The 14,810-nt window shown below is 40.4% G+C and overlaps 1 protein-coding gene across 5 annotated transcripts in view; it reads right to left on the reverse strand.

Moving 5' to 3' along the window:
• Positions 1-14,810, reverse strand: part of CDC123 (cell division cycle 123) — a 60,947-nt gene that overhangs the window by 28,145 nt on the left and 17,992 nt on the right. For 3 of the 5 annotated variants that reach the window (XM_040451439.1, XM_040451436.1, XM_040451437.1), the window contains 2 exons: positions 9,776-9,871; positions 7,195-7,301 (listed from right to left, as the gene is read on the reverse strand). In XM_040451439.1, the coding sequence (XP_040307373.1) occupies positions 7,195-7,301; positions 9,776-9,871 (203 nt within the window). The remainder of the gene's footprint in view (positions 1-7,194; positions 7,302-9,775; positions 9,872-14,810) is intronic. The other 2 variants (XM_040451438.1, XM_040451441.1) reach the window with 1 other exon arrangement.

A 14,810-nucleotide genomic window follows, 5' to 3' on the forward strand; every position in this document is an offset into this window, starting at 1 on the left:
ACTGTGCTCAGCAAGTTTTTATTATGCTATTCCAAATATTTCACACATCAAAAGAGAATATGACACGTTTAATGATAAGGATGCAGGTGAGTGGAAGAGCGGGAGCACAATCAGGAAAATATGGATGTATTCTATCTAGTTTACAGAAGATGATGCAGAATGTGTCCCACGCCTCATTACAAGGAAAGGAGAGAGGAAGAGAAAGGCTACAATGTACCTGCACTCTGTTGAGCTGTGCTACGATTAAGAAATACACTGTACAATGGGGCGCCTGGGTGGCGCAGTCGGTTGAGCGTCCGACTTCAGCCAGGTCACGATCTCGCGGTCCGTGAGTTCGAGCCCCACGTCAGGCTCTGGGCTGATGGCTCAGAGCCTGGAGCCTGTTTCCGATTCTGTGTCTCCCTCTCTCTCTCTGCCCCTCCCCCGTTCATGCTCTGTCTCTCTCTGTCCCAAAAATAAATAAACGTTGAAAAAAAAAAATTTAATAAAAAAAAAAAAAAAGAAATACACTGTACAAGAAAGAGCTAGAGGGAGATGAAAACAGAATACACCAGTGGAAAACATTTAAGTTGAAGATGAATCCTATTTGCTGGGGGTAAGGGGTGAGACTCTGGCATCGGAGGTACAGATTTACAAGATCACCTACTCACACGGGATGGTCTCTAACTTGTGCCCATCACATGGCAGGTGGGGGGAAGGAGAATCATGGTGTTGGTAAACTTTGAGAGTATCACCTGTATGAATTTACCGTGGGTAACTTAGTATAGCCTAAGTCCACTGACTGAGATCGCAATTTCAGCATTTTTATTAAGTAATGAGAAAACATCATCACTAAAGTTTTCTCAAGTGGCAGTAACCACAATCATTAATGCTTTAAAGTGCCATCCTAGATGTTTTCCTAGGGCACAATTCTCGTTGGTAAGCGTTTTATTTTTTTATTTTTTCAACTTTTTTAAATTTATTTTTGGGACAGAGAGAGACAGAGCATGAACGGGGGAGGGGCAGAGAGAGAGGGAGACACAGAATCGGCAACAGGCTCCAGGCTCTGAGCCGTCAGCCCAGAGCCTGACGCGGGGCTCGAACTCACGGACCGCGAGATCATGACCTGGCTGAAGTCGGACGCTTAACCGACTGCGCCACCCAGGCGCCCCGTTGGTAAGCGTTTTAAAAAACTTGAAAGCTGACATTATACCTCAGAGGAAACAATTATTAAGTATAAGAAAAAGTATAAATCATGGGCAGAAAAAAAAAAAAGAGAAAAGAAAACTGTAAAGCCAGGGGACATGCAGTATCAAAGTTGTGGTGATGTAGACTTTACTGCTTGTGAGGAACCAAGTTAGGAGCACTGGGGCACAGACTCCATTTCAGATTTCACCCGTGGTAGAAAAGGAAAGATAAAAATAAAACGATACTGAACAAAGGATCATTGGGTGTATTCATTCAAATTTTCATAGAGGGGCGCCTGGGTGGCTCAGTCGGTTAAGCGGCCGACTTCGGCTCAGGTCATGATCTCGTGGTCCGTGAGTTCGAGCCCCACGTCGGGCTCTGTGCTGACAGCTCAGAGCCTGGAGCCTGTTTCCAATTCTGTGTCTCCCTCTCTCTCTGCCCCTCCCCCGTTCATGCTCTGTCTCTCTCTGTCTCAAGAATAGCTAAACGTAAAAAAAAAAAAAAAAAAAAAAATTAAAAAATATTTTTTTCATAGAATTTTTCTTCAAAAAGATAAAATATGGGGCGCTTGGGTGGCGCAGTCAGTTAAACATCCGACTTCAGCCAGGTCACGATCTCGCGGTCCGTGAGTTCGAGCCCCACGTCAGACTCTGGGCTGATGGCTCAGAGCCTGGAGCCTGTTTCCGATTCTGTGTCTCCCTCTCTCTCTGCCCCTCCCCCGTTCATGCTCTGTCTCTCTCTGTCCCAAAAAATAAATAAACGTTGAAAAAAAAATTTTTTTTTAATAAAAAAAAGATAAAATATGCTATCTAAAATTAATATAATCTATAGCAGAAAAGTGTCAACTAATTAAATGGGTCTTAAAAGTCACAAGGCACAAGGGCACCTGTGTGGCTTAGTCGGCTGAGTGTCCGACTTCGGCTCAGGTCACGACTTCACAGCTTGTTGAGTTCGAGCCCAGCATCGGGCTCTGTGCTGACAGCTTAGAGCATGGAGCCTGCTTCGGATTCTGTGTCTCCCTCTCTCTCTCTGCCCCTTCCCTGCTCAAGCTCTGTGTCTCTCTCCTTCAAAACATAAACATTAAAAAAAAAAAATTTTTTTTTAATCATAAAGGTCTAACACACACAAAATTTTACTCCTGAGACTATTTGCTGAATTTTATGTTTAATAACCAGTTTTATAATAATCTTAAGAATGCATACAAATTGGGGAGCCTGGGTGGCCCAGTTGGCTGAGTGTCTGACTTCGACTCAGGTCATGATCTCACAGTTCGTGGGTTCGAGCCCTGCGTCAGGCTCTGTGCTGACAGCTCAGAGCCTGGAGCCCGCTTCGGACTCTGTCTCCCTCTCTCTCTGTCCCTCCCCTACTTGTGCTCTCTCTCTCTCTCAAAAATAAACATTAAAAAAAAATGCATACAAATTATGTCGAGCATAGCAGTTAAATTACTAAGCCAAGTGAAATTTCCTGACCTCTAGTCAAACCTATCTCGTAAGTGACAAGTCCCTCAGACAAACACTTAATGGGTTAATTTTTTTATTTGCTCAGCCCTTTCTTCTAAATGCCAATTGAATAGCGAATATTATTTTCTTGCCTTGGCCTACTGAAGTGCCACTTAATCAAGAAAATAATTACTGAAAGCAGCCATGATATTCGACAAGTCTAACCACATAAAATGTTTACATCTGGGCCAATAATTTGCTCAGTGAGTACAGTGCAGACACACTGCATTCAATGTGTCATACTTCAACTTCCACTTTTTAAAGCTTCCTGTGTACCATAACCAGTTGAGGAACGGGAAAAAGAAGAGTATTTAATATTCTGTCTTGGATTACAGCTGTGGCCGACAGTACTGGTCTCCCGCTAGCTCTTTCCAACCTCCATCCTTGCTAACACATCAGGAAGCACTCACGTTCTCGTTACCCTCCCGAATGCCAGGGATGCACGTGCCGGTTAACCTCAGCGGTCCTCAAGGTGTGGACCTGCCCAAGCATCATCAGGATAACCTGGGAATATTTTAGAAATCGTATTATTCTTGCACCTGGCTCCCAGCCTACTAAACCGAAACTCGGGGAGGGGACCAGCAATGCAATCTCTGTTTCACCAAACCCATCAGGTGATTCTGACGCGTGCTCACGTGTGACAGCCCCGGTCCAAACCAGTCACGGCATTTCTGTTCCCTGACCATCGCTGGATTAGGCTGGTCACACTGTGCGACCAATGAGTCTGAAAGGAAGTCTCCTGGAGAGCTTCCAGAATGCTCTACTTGCTCACACACGGAGAAGAGTGAGAGGAAACACACCACCCCTTCTATTTCTGGTGCAGATACTGTCAGGTCTTCATGTGATGTTCAGAACCACAGCAGCAATCACGTAACCATAGGGTGATAATCCCAGATACCAAGCCAGCGAGCCAAGGATGAGAGTGCGTAAACACTGAAAGAGCCGGGGTCCCTGGAGACCTCGAGGACCTGCTCAACCAACCCCAGAAACACCCAAGCTCCAGAGTCCTTGTTAAATAATATATTTTTTAAAACTCTGCATGTGTCAAGTGCTTTGAGTTGGCCCTCTGTTAACTGTAATGTTTTTGTTTCTTTTTTTGAGGCAAGCCCCAAAATAGTATAAACAACATAATGTCACTTTCATAATATTATATAATCTTATACATATCACAGATTATATAATACCCCATAATGCCTTATTATGGTCTATGCTTATATTTATTATTATTTATAATATTCCTTATTATTTAGTAATTAAATTCTTATAAAATAAAGTTCTTTACAATATTTTACTATATTTTAATTTGAAGCATTGCTAGGGGGAGGCATTTATAACCTTACTATAACCTAACTTTACTATAAAATACTGTAAACATTTAGCATGACATTGACTGATATCATATTCTGGTTTGGGCTCTAGTAACTAACTTGTGCAAACAAATTACTAAACAGATTTAGGCCAATTTTCTAGCCAACAGAAGGAAAGAGATTAAACCATTAATACAATCCTGTCTACTTTATTTTTTTATTTTTATTTTTTTTAATTTTTTTTTTCAACGTTTATTTATTTTTGGGACAGAGAGAGACAGAGCATGAACGGGGGAGGGGCAGAGAGAGAGGGAGACACAGAATCGGAAAGAGGCTCCAGGCTCTGAGCCATCAGCCCAGAGCCTGATGCGGGGCTCGAACTCACGGACCGCGAGATCGTGACCTGGCTGAAGTCGGCCACTTAACCGACTGCGCCACCCAGGCGCCCCAATCCTGTCTACTTTAAAAAATTAGACTCCTAATTTAATCTTTAAGGGGTCCTGAAAGGACTAATATGACACAAGTTCATTTTTCGGTGGAGATCCTGTCAATAAAGATTTCTGCGCAGTGACAAGACTTACTGGCATGCAGCTTACTACCGACAAACGTTTCCAGAAATGGGTGATGACTCAGAGCCACCCAGATGAAAGGCTGCAAGCTCTGTGCTTGGGGTTTGCTCCTGCCGACTCTCAATTATTTAGACTAAGAGAAGGCTGGTATTCTTCGGATAAACGCTCTTAATCCGGGGCCTCAAATTCACTTGCTGACTTTACTTCCCCCTCATGCAAAAATCAAAGAGTACAGAATACAAAACAACTGACGGGTATTTCCATCTTCTACTGGAGTCCCGGTTACATTCATGCACAAGGAGAGAGAGAAGTGAGCTGGGAAGAAGCAGCAGTTCACCAAACTGCAAAGGTGATGTAAAACACCACTAGCCACAGAGAATTAAAAGTGACTTATAGTTATTTTTGGAAAGGAAAAGATGTCCTCATACTCTCAATGCAACTAGTATTAAAGGTACATGAAAGCCTGTATCTGAAGAACTAACAGGCACAGAGCATTTTTTAATGTAATGTATTTTAAGGCCTCTTTACTTAAAGCATTAGATATCAAAAAGCTTTATAATGGGGGTGCCTGGGTGGCTCAGCTGGTTAAGCATCCGACTTATTTTTTTTTTAAGTTTTTATTTTATGTTTTGAGAGACAGAGCACGAGCAGGGAAGGGGCAGACAGCAAGGAAGGGGTAGAGAGAGAGGGAGGGGCAGAAAGAGAGGGAGACCTAGAATCTTAAGCAGGCTGCAGGCTCTGAGCTGTCAGCACAGAGCCTGATGCGGGGATCGAACCCACAAACATGGGATCATGACCTGAGCCGAAGTTGGATGCTTAACGGACTGAGACACTCAGGTACCCCACGTCTGACTCTTGATCTCAGCTCAGGTCTTGATCTCAGGGTCATGACTGCAAGCCCTGCATTAGGCTCTACGCTGGGCATGAAACCTACTTAAAAAAAAAAAAAAAAAAAAAAGCTTTATAATGGACAAAGTAGATAGCCATCACTTCCTCTAACCAGAGGGTCTCTCCTGGAATGGAAATGCCACTGCATTATCACTAAAACAAGGGCCACCAAACACCTAGTAATATCTGTGCCAACATGATCATAAAAGGTGGACAATGAAATATCAAAACAATACGAAGCTTTCTTCTGTAGATGAACCAAAAATATCAATACAGGTAAAACCCCTTTGTAATAACATTACAACATAACCACACTCATTTATTATTACTGAATTTCATTTCTTTGATTACTGTAATACTAAAGTCAATGCCTGACGTACCAAACTCAGATATAAAAGGGTAGATAGACAACCGACGTGCAATGAATTTATTGTTTGGTTCCAGGTTCCTCAAAAAAAGATCTGAGGTTGAAATGGGGTGAATGGGCAGGGTGAACTACACGGACAGATGGGCAAGAAGTGGCAAGTGCGCACCCCGTGTTTGCACCCCTGCTCACCTGCTTAGTTGCTGGATTTTGTGAGACACTTCACTTGAGAGGTCAGTTTAAGTATTAGTTTAAGTGAATTGATGGTTTAAGATGGGAGGGATGGAAGGGGGGCCTGTGTGGCTCAGTCAGTGAAGTGACTGACTTTGGCTCAGGTCATGATCTCACAGCTCATGGGTTCGTGCCCTGCATCGGGCTCTGTGCCGACAGCTCAGAGCCTGGAGCTTGCTTCAGACTCTGTCTCCTCTCTCTGCCGCTCCCCTGCTTGTGAGCAGTCTGTGTGTGTGTGTGTGTGTGTGTGTGTCTCTCTCTCTCTCCCCCTCTCTCTCTCCCCCTGACCCCAATATAAATAAATATTAAAAAAAAAAAGAAAAAAGAAAAAAAAAAGATGGGTAGGATGGGCAATCTAGAAGAATACCTGCTATTTGGTGACAGAACAAGAGTATAAAGAGCCCACCGACAGGTCAACAGTGCAGGTGCATTACCTGCCTATGATAAAGACAGCACAGGGTCAAGTTCTTTAGTTACAGAATTAACTGGCAAAGAAAGGAAAACAGCAATTCCACTTCCAGAAATTTATTCTAAAAAAGAAAAAAATTAGGAACATGCACAAAAATTTAGCACAGGGATATTCATGGCAGGACTGTATAAAAATAGAGGGCTGATCAAACAAGTTATGCCATAGCTATCCAGTGGAATACCATTAAGGTAATTTTAAACCATGATATACACAAGTATTTAATGACACATAAAGATGTTAATTATACACTGCAGTCTACTAAGCAGTGTGAACTACATGATCCCATTTCTGTCTTTAAAAAAAAAATCAGAATATGGTTAGGGACAGGCATATCTTTATTAGACGTATGCAAAGAAAGAATTCTGGAAGTATATAAAACCAACTGTGGTGAGATCATGGGTGCTTACTTTCCTTTGTTTAGCTCGAATCCCTAATTTTGTTTTTCTATGATGAGCATATATTGGTTTTTCAATTAAAAAATTATCAAAATACTTAATAAGCAGATATAAAGAAAGCCCTTGATATTTAGGAATATTCATTGTGGAGCATTTACTATCAAAGGAAAAGGAACGTTGCTTTAATAGGTCTATTCTATGGAACTGCTGTTTTTAACAGTACTAGAAGTAATGGCATTTCGCCTTCAGAAAACTTCTCACAAGTACTGAACCTACTGACATGGGAGATCAAGAGACATACTTACGGCTGAGTGAAGTCACGAGTGATGAAATCAGAGCTCTTGAACAACAGAAAGATGTCGCTGAGGGTTTTACATTTCAGAGAACTGTTCATTGCTATCCAGTACGCATCCTAAATGACAAAGCACATGCTACTTAGGGTACATTCCAAGTTAGTTGTTATGAATGAAGCTCAGTTCTATACACAGAATCAACAATGCACATTACGTTTAAAGAAAAAGTTGAGGTAAGACATTTTAGCTGTACTGTCCAATTTCAAATTATACTTCGAAACAGTGAAGAGCGGGGCCGCTGCATGGGGGACGCTGGGTTACAAACACACAGGTCCTCACCATCCCGCTCAGGCGCAAGCACTTCCCTGTGTTTTTCTCACGGATGATGAAAAGAGGGGTGAAGAATTATTAGAAATCTGACACTTCAGCTCAACGATCAAGGTGTAAAGAGTCTGACCAGCTACTCTCTAAGAAAAAGGAGATCCTTTCTCTCTTCTTGTTTCTGGGCAGTGACAGCTGGGACACCTGAACTGTGAGGACTGGAGTTTAGACCCATGTCTATCAATCTGCACCATCACAGCTTTACACGGTGAATGTCTCACACACATGAACCAAAAAAAGGTAACAAGAGCAGGCATGTGAGGCACAAAGCTTAGCAGAACATGCCTAAAAAGGACAGAATAATTAAGTCACTTACACAGCATACTTCTCCCATAGATCAGACACAGGACAGGAATGTGATTTTAAGAAAATTAATGTTTGCAAAAAACTATCCAAAAATTGTCCACACTATGTGAAAGAAAGCAGTGGCACATGGTAGGCACAGAGAAAATAAAATATAAATGAACACATTAATAACTCAAAACCAAAATAATATACCCATCTTAAGTGGAAAGCCTCAGCCCAGTTCAGCAGTAAGGAATGATTCAAATTACTGTTCATATACAAACTACAAATGAGTCTCAATGACTTTGTTATAGTAGCTTCTTTATAATTTCCCCCAATGAAAAAGATGTTGAGCTTCTAGTTGAAAATGGTACACTGACCATAGATTTCCCTCCACTGAAACAACGGTTTATGCGTAGAAAACCATAAACTCCAGGAAAAACAAAAGGTTGAGTAAGAAAACTGCATCATCCTGGGGTGCCTGGGTGGCTCAGTCAGGCTAAGCATCTGACTCTTGATTTCGGCTCAGGTCGTGATGTCCCAAGGTTTGTGAAATCGAGCCCCACATCAGGCTCTACGCTGACACTGAAGAGCCTGCTTGGGATTCTCTCCCCCCTTCTCTCTCTGCCCCTCCATGCATGCATATGCATGAGCTCTCTCTCAAAATAAATAATCGTTAAAAAAAAAAAAAAAAGAAAACTACATCATCTTGTGAAGCATGTATCAGATGTGCATACACTGTCTGTGTTACCCTAACAGGAGAAACAGGGAGTCCTGACCTAATGAAAACATGCTATTACTCGAAGAAGGAGAATGGAATATAAAACAATGGGAAAGAGAGGAATGAGCATAATCTTCTCATTCCCAAATGGGCAGCAATAATGAGTATTATAGCTATAGCTAAAGAATAAAGTAGAGGAAAATAACAAAAAACGCACTGAAATATGTGAAAGCAGTTGCCTCTGAAGAGGAAGAAATGGTGAAGAAAAAGAAATGTTAGGATCTGCTTATTTGGGAAGCAAGCATATAGATCTTTTAAAAATTTAAATTGTATAAAAAATTTTAATTCTATACATGTGTAACTAATTTTAGTAAGTAAAAATACAGGCTAGATGAGGTAGAATTTATCTTTCACTTTAGAATAAGCAAAGATAGGCACATGTGATGATTTTTGAAAATGTAAATAAGTCTTTGATTCCTTAAAGGAGCTTTGCTGACATAGTTGTTTTCTATTGGATTAGGAAAAAAAACCCAAATTTTTCCACAAACCTTAATAAAAAAAAAAAAAATCTTGTCAATGCACTATTATAATAAAACACAATTTAAGAAAACGTCTGTTGATTTCCCAAACGGCTCTATTTTTTAGGTGTTTTGACATTTTAATTTTTTTTTTTAATGTTTATTTTGAAGGAGAGAGAGACAAGGGGAGGGACAGAGAGAGAGGGAGACACAGAATCCCAAGCAGGCTCCAGGCTGTGAGCTGTCAGCACAGAGCCCCACATGGGGCTCAAACCCACGAACCGTGAGATCATGACCTGAGCCCAAGTCAGACGCCCAACCGACTGAGTCACCCAGGTGCCCTGGTCTTGTGATGTTTTAATTTTCAGTACTTTTCAAAAGAGAAAATTTCCTGTTACACACTGTGAACAGCTGAAGTTTTGAAAAGGGGCAGAGAATGGATTTCCTCAGATTTCTAGCATGATCAGCAACATGAGAGATTGCAACTGTCTTCTGGCAAAATATATAGTATTTTACAAACCCAGGGAAGTGCTAAATCAGGAAAATAGCAGGAGGAAAATAAAAATAAATTCCACAGTATTTTCCCTAGAATTAGGAATAAAATTATATCTGTGTGGGATATAAAAAGAAAGAAATAGCAAAACAAAGAATATTTCAAACAGTGAGAGATTTACTGATATGTTCCTACCCTTGGGGCACTCCAGTTAAGCTTAGGAAATACACTGCCCCCCAGGGAATTGATAGCTTCTTGGACCTTAGTGGTGAACTCGGGAAATTCTGGTGCCTATAGAGAAAGAAGAAAGCATTTGGGCATGTCAATAATGTCACAATAAATATAGAAAACAAGATCAAAATCTCAAACAATTAAGCGTGTTAAAAGTTGGAATACACAGTACTATCAGAATTTCTGAACTGAGCCAAAAAAAATCAATGATCAAATATTTACCAGAAAGGGGGGAAAAAATAATAACAAGCGCCCAAATGGCACTTTCTAAAACCATCGAAGCCCACATAGCTAAAAAGACAGACATCATGAGGCATCTGGGGATGTGAGGAAGGACTGAATGGTTCTCTTCACATCTACAGAACCCACAGTTATGAAGTGAAAAGAGACAGATGAAATGTCACCTGTACACATATTCCAACGTTCAGAAATTAACACCTCCCATTTAAAGGGCCAGAAGCCTTTCCATCTAGAGGAAAAGATTCTTGGACATATCCTCAAAAGGCTTCATAAGAATGAGAAATAAATGATGTGCTTAGCCATATTTAAACACCGCTATTTCCAGACAAGTTTTAATATAAACACACTCAAAAATAGGACCTTGGTTAAGTTAAAATGTTCTTTCCTTTTTGGCTGATTTTAAAATGTGTATTTTATATAAGCAAGTAATCAAAATGTCCAAAATGTGTGAAGGAACGCTCTGCCGTGAGCCTTATGTCACTAGCTAGGGAGGAGTTGGACACGAGTAGAGAAAAGGGGAGTAACAGACGTGGAAGTGGAGCCTGCAGGGGACAGAAGACGAAAATATGAACAGATTCCCTATGGGCACGTTATCCGTTTATATTTGCCGCCCCCTACTGGGCAAATGCAAATTCTGAAAAAGTCCAGTAATGACCAGTTCTTCCAGAGGGGGGAAAAGTTAGAATGGGTCTAGAATTAGCTCAACTGCACACTGCAAAAAGAACCAAATGGCTTCTGTTGACCCCCATCATCTAATCCAGTTGCGACAGGGAGCAAACTGTGTCAAGAGCTTGGAAAACACACCAAAAAAAATGTCATTTAAAAAAAATGGTGGCCTATTCCCCAAACTAGAAACCAGCGTTAAGCAACAGGCTAGTGAGTAAAGAAGGGAGAGCAGGCTGGACTCCCTTCCTTATGCTACAGAGGTCTGTGACTTCTAAACCAGCTCGCAGCATCTTTCATATGTGCCACCGCATCCATTTTTGCGGACACCTTCAGTTTAGACACAGGAAATTAAACTGCAGCCATTCAGAGAGGCTTTCAAAATGAGTAACAGCCTTGAGTCCTTTATTTTCCATTGGCCTCTCCCCATTGAGAAGCAATCAGGATCCCTATTAAGCCAGTAATTTCCTTACGATCCCCTGAAGTTGCTAATATGGCTCGCCAGGGTTCTATCCATAAAAACGCTTCTCAAAAATCTGCTGTAGCAATATTTTCGATGAATGGCAGTTATACAAATTTTATAACATGAAGGGATTCAATCTTCAAAGACAAGACAATTTAATTTTCCTAACCCGTAACAGTTCAGATTGCTTTGTATTTACGTATTATATTTTAAGAGGTGACAGAGTTCCTCAAATCCTCAAATTATTCCACTTTAGGAAATCCTGCTAGGTCACGATCTCGCGGTCCGTGAGTTCGAGCCCCGCATCAGGCTCTGGGCTGATGGCTCAGAGCCTGGAGCCTGTTTCCGATTCTGTGTCTCCCTCTCTCTCTGCTCCTCCCCCGTTCATGCTCTGTCTCTCTCTGTCCCAAAAATAAATAAACATTGAAAAAAAAAATTAAAAAAAAAAAAGAAAGAAATCCTGCTATCAGGATCCAAAAACAAATTTAAATTATGAAAAGTTTCCATACTGTGGAGACAAATGCGTGCTTCGTGGAAGACCGTATTGTGCACCCACAGCGCACCCCCTGGATTATCTGACTGTAGCCAGGTCGACGAGTGGCTTTACGTCTCGGTGAATTGCAGGTAAATGATGACAATGAAAAGTACTTCTTTTGGACACACAAATTCTATCCTGGCTGAGAGAAATCCAGCAGTCTTCCTCCCACCCTTGAAGGAGGCAAAACCAATCATGCCTCATTTACATATTCATTTCAGTATTTCTAATCTACAAAGGTGTCTCTTCTTTGGTTTCCCTTTGGAACCAGTTAAAATATCTGCCTAGCTCCCTCAAGAGTTAAATAAAACCTTCAACATGTGTCAAAGAGTTTTATTTCAATATGGGAGCCATGATTCTACCTTTTTCTGAAAATTATCTTTCAACAGATCATTTTAAGCTCCTCACTCAGTGAGTCGATTTTAAATATGCAAAACACCTCAGTTTTCTGGGCAAAGGTTCCTGTTGTGAGGTAAAATCTACTCTTTTTTATCTTATCTGTGGACTTTCTGTGATCCAAACTCTCCTGTCTTTCCAACTACACCTACCATACCCATTAAGAAAGGATATTTCTTCTTACATTTTTTTTAAATCATGAAATGTTTAAAATATACAAAAATATATATATATTCATGTTCCTGGACCCATATATTCAACAATTTGGTATACTTAACCCAGATGTTTAAATCTCTTAAGGGAACCAAGTGACAATACAAATGAAGTTCCTTACCTCCTTACTCTCTTCCCTAATCCTAACCCTTCCCCCTCCCCAAAGGCAACCAGCATTACAGACTCAGGCATATTCTTCCAGAGTCATGATTTTATAATTAATGATACATGTGACTGACCACGAATTATAGCATTTAAAAAATTTAACATAACTGCTGTCATTGATATGTATACCTTCAGCAAACAGCTCTCACTTTTGAGATTTACCCACCTGGACTGTGTTTTAATTTTTAGTTCCATGTCTTTGTATCTAGATTAATGGACTATTACCATTCGCCAATACCATGTATTACCTGCCCTTGGACCTTGGCTCACATTCCTCCACTAAGAGTGTGCTACTATGAATGCTCCCCTGCCCAACAACATCTAGTTCCAGCCAGTGAAACCCAATCACTTTAGTGACTTTTTATTTTGAAATAATTTCAGTCCTTCAGAAGGCTTAAAAGAAGAATAATCAGAATTTCCAGATACTCTTCACCCAAGCATTTACCATGTTTGTTTTATCCTTCCCTGCCCCAAATCTCTCTTATAGATCTATGCAGATATATGCATTTATTTATACATATGCACACATAAAACAAACTTTTTTTCTTACATTCTTAAAGTAAGTAGAAGTCCCAATGCCTTTTTACCCCTAAATACTTCAGGATGGTTCCTAAAAAGCAGTAACATTCTTTTATATAACCTACAAAATTATCAAAACGAGGGAGCCAACAAATGACAGAATACCATCATCTCATCTGCAGATCTTATTCACAATGTGCCCATTTCCCCCAATAATGTCTTTTATAGCAAAAGAAAAAATTTTTCTGACCGAGGATCAGGTTGCCATTGATTACATTTAGCTGTTTTATCTCTTTAATATCCTTTAATCCTTCTTCCTGTTGTTATCTTTCATGACCTTGCTGTTTTTGAAGAGTACAAAGCAGTTATTCTGTATAATTTCCAAAGAGTTGAGTATGCTGGATGCTTCCTCATGATTAGATTTAGGTTATGGATTTTTGGCAGGTGATGTGTCCTTAGTGTATTGTATCAGGAGGCACACAATGTCGGTTTGTCCCATCACTGACAAGGTTAACTTTGATCACTTGGCTGCCATGTCTTTCCTCTGTAAAGTTACCATTTTCCTCTTTATAATTAGTAAGTAATTTTGGTGGAAATACTTTGAGAATACTTAAATAGCCTCTTTCTCACCAAATATTCACCCAATGGCTTTAACATCTACCCCATCAGTTACTATGATCATTGCCAAATGGTGATTTCCAAGTCTGTAATTCCTTCTACATTTGTGATCTTGTGCCTTTTCTACTCTAAAGGGTTTTCCCCTCTGCTCCGTTTAGTTAATATAACCATTTGTTTGTCAGTATGGGATCACAGACTCTCATTTTAATAAATGGTGACACTTCACTAACGTCCCTGTTTTGAGACTCCGCTCTCTGGCCGGGGGTTGGCCTATTCAAGCTGGCCTCTGGGTCCTTCTAGTCATGTCTGCCTCCTGCTTACTTTCTGACACAAGCTGTCACAGGTTCATCTTCACTTTCTGACCCCTGGTCTTGACTTTCTCCAAGGAGCTTCAATTTCTTTCAGTGGAGAACGGTATCTAGAAACCACGAACAAAACACTTGGTGTGCTCACTGCTGCCATGATGTCACTACATGACAGCTCCCAGGCCTTGGAGAACAGAGTCTGGTAGATATACACACATGTAAGTTATTAATTTCCCAATCTATCCATCTATTAGATAACAGGAGTTAGAACTGATAATCCTTAACCTTTTTAGGGTCCAGGTCAAATATCATTTCTCCCTTGACACATTCTAACTGTTGTCTGTTCTGACAGCACTTTGCCATCTACCCCCAAAGTGAGGCATCTTTCCCTGCTGGCTTATGAACTCCCTAATGGAAAGGAAGCAACCCAAATTCACCTTTGCTCGGAACTCACTACAGTGCCCTAAATATGGTAGATAACTACCATGTATGTTTAAGTGAACAGGACTGTCATGAACAGAGAGTGACTGACCTGCATGACATCCAGAGTAAAAGGAAAACATAGAAACTTTCCCTTTCTGCATATAATGGCATGTTTTTTATACCTAAGGAAATACACTGGTTTAAGCACCTCCAGTTACTTTGCTTGTACTATATATACCAGGTCTCTTCCGTTGAAATAAACAAAAGTATCTTCTTATTTAGAATTGTATCAGAATATAACCTCCCCTAAAGCTAGTTTCCTTTGTTGTGCCTTTGTGTCTATTAGCAGAGAATTTGATAAAAATTTCTCTTGTCTCACAGTATAAGAAGTTTCATTTACCTAATACATTTTTAGAAATACATGTTTTACTTCACTCATTCCTTTAAAAATATTTTTAT

The sequence above is a fragment of the Herpailurus yagouaroundi genome, unplaced genomic scaffold, assembly GCF_014898765.1.
Source record: "Herpailurus yagouaroundi ecotype Mexico unplaced genomic scaffold, PumYag 203, whole genome shotgun sequence".
In the NCBI taxonomy this organism is placed as follows: domain Eukaryota; kingdom Metazoa; phylum Chordata; class Mammalia; order Carnivora; family Felidae; genus Herpailurus; species Herpailurus yagouaroundi.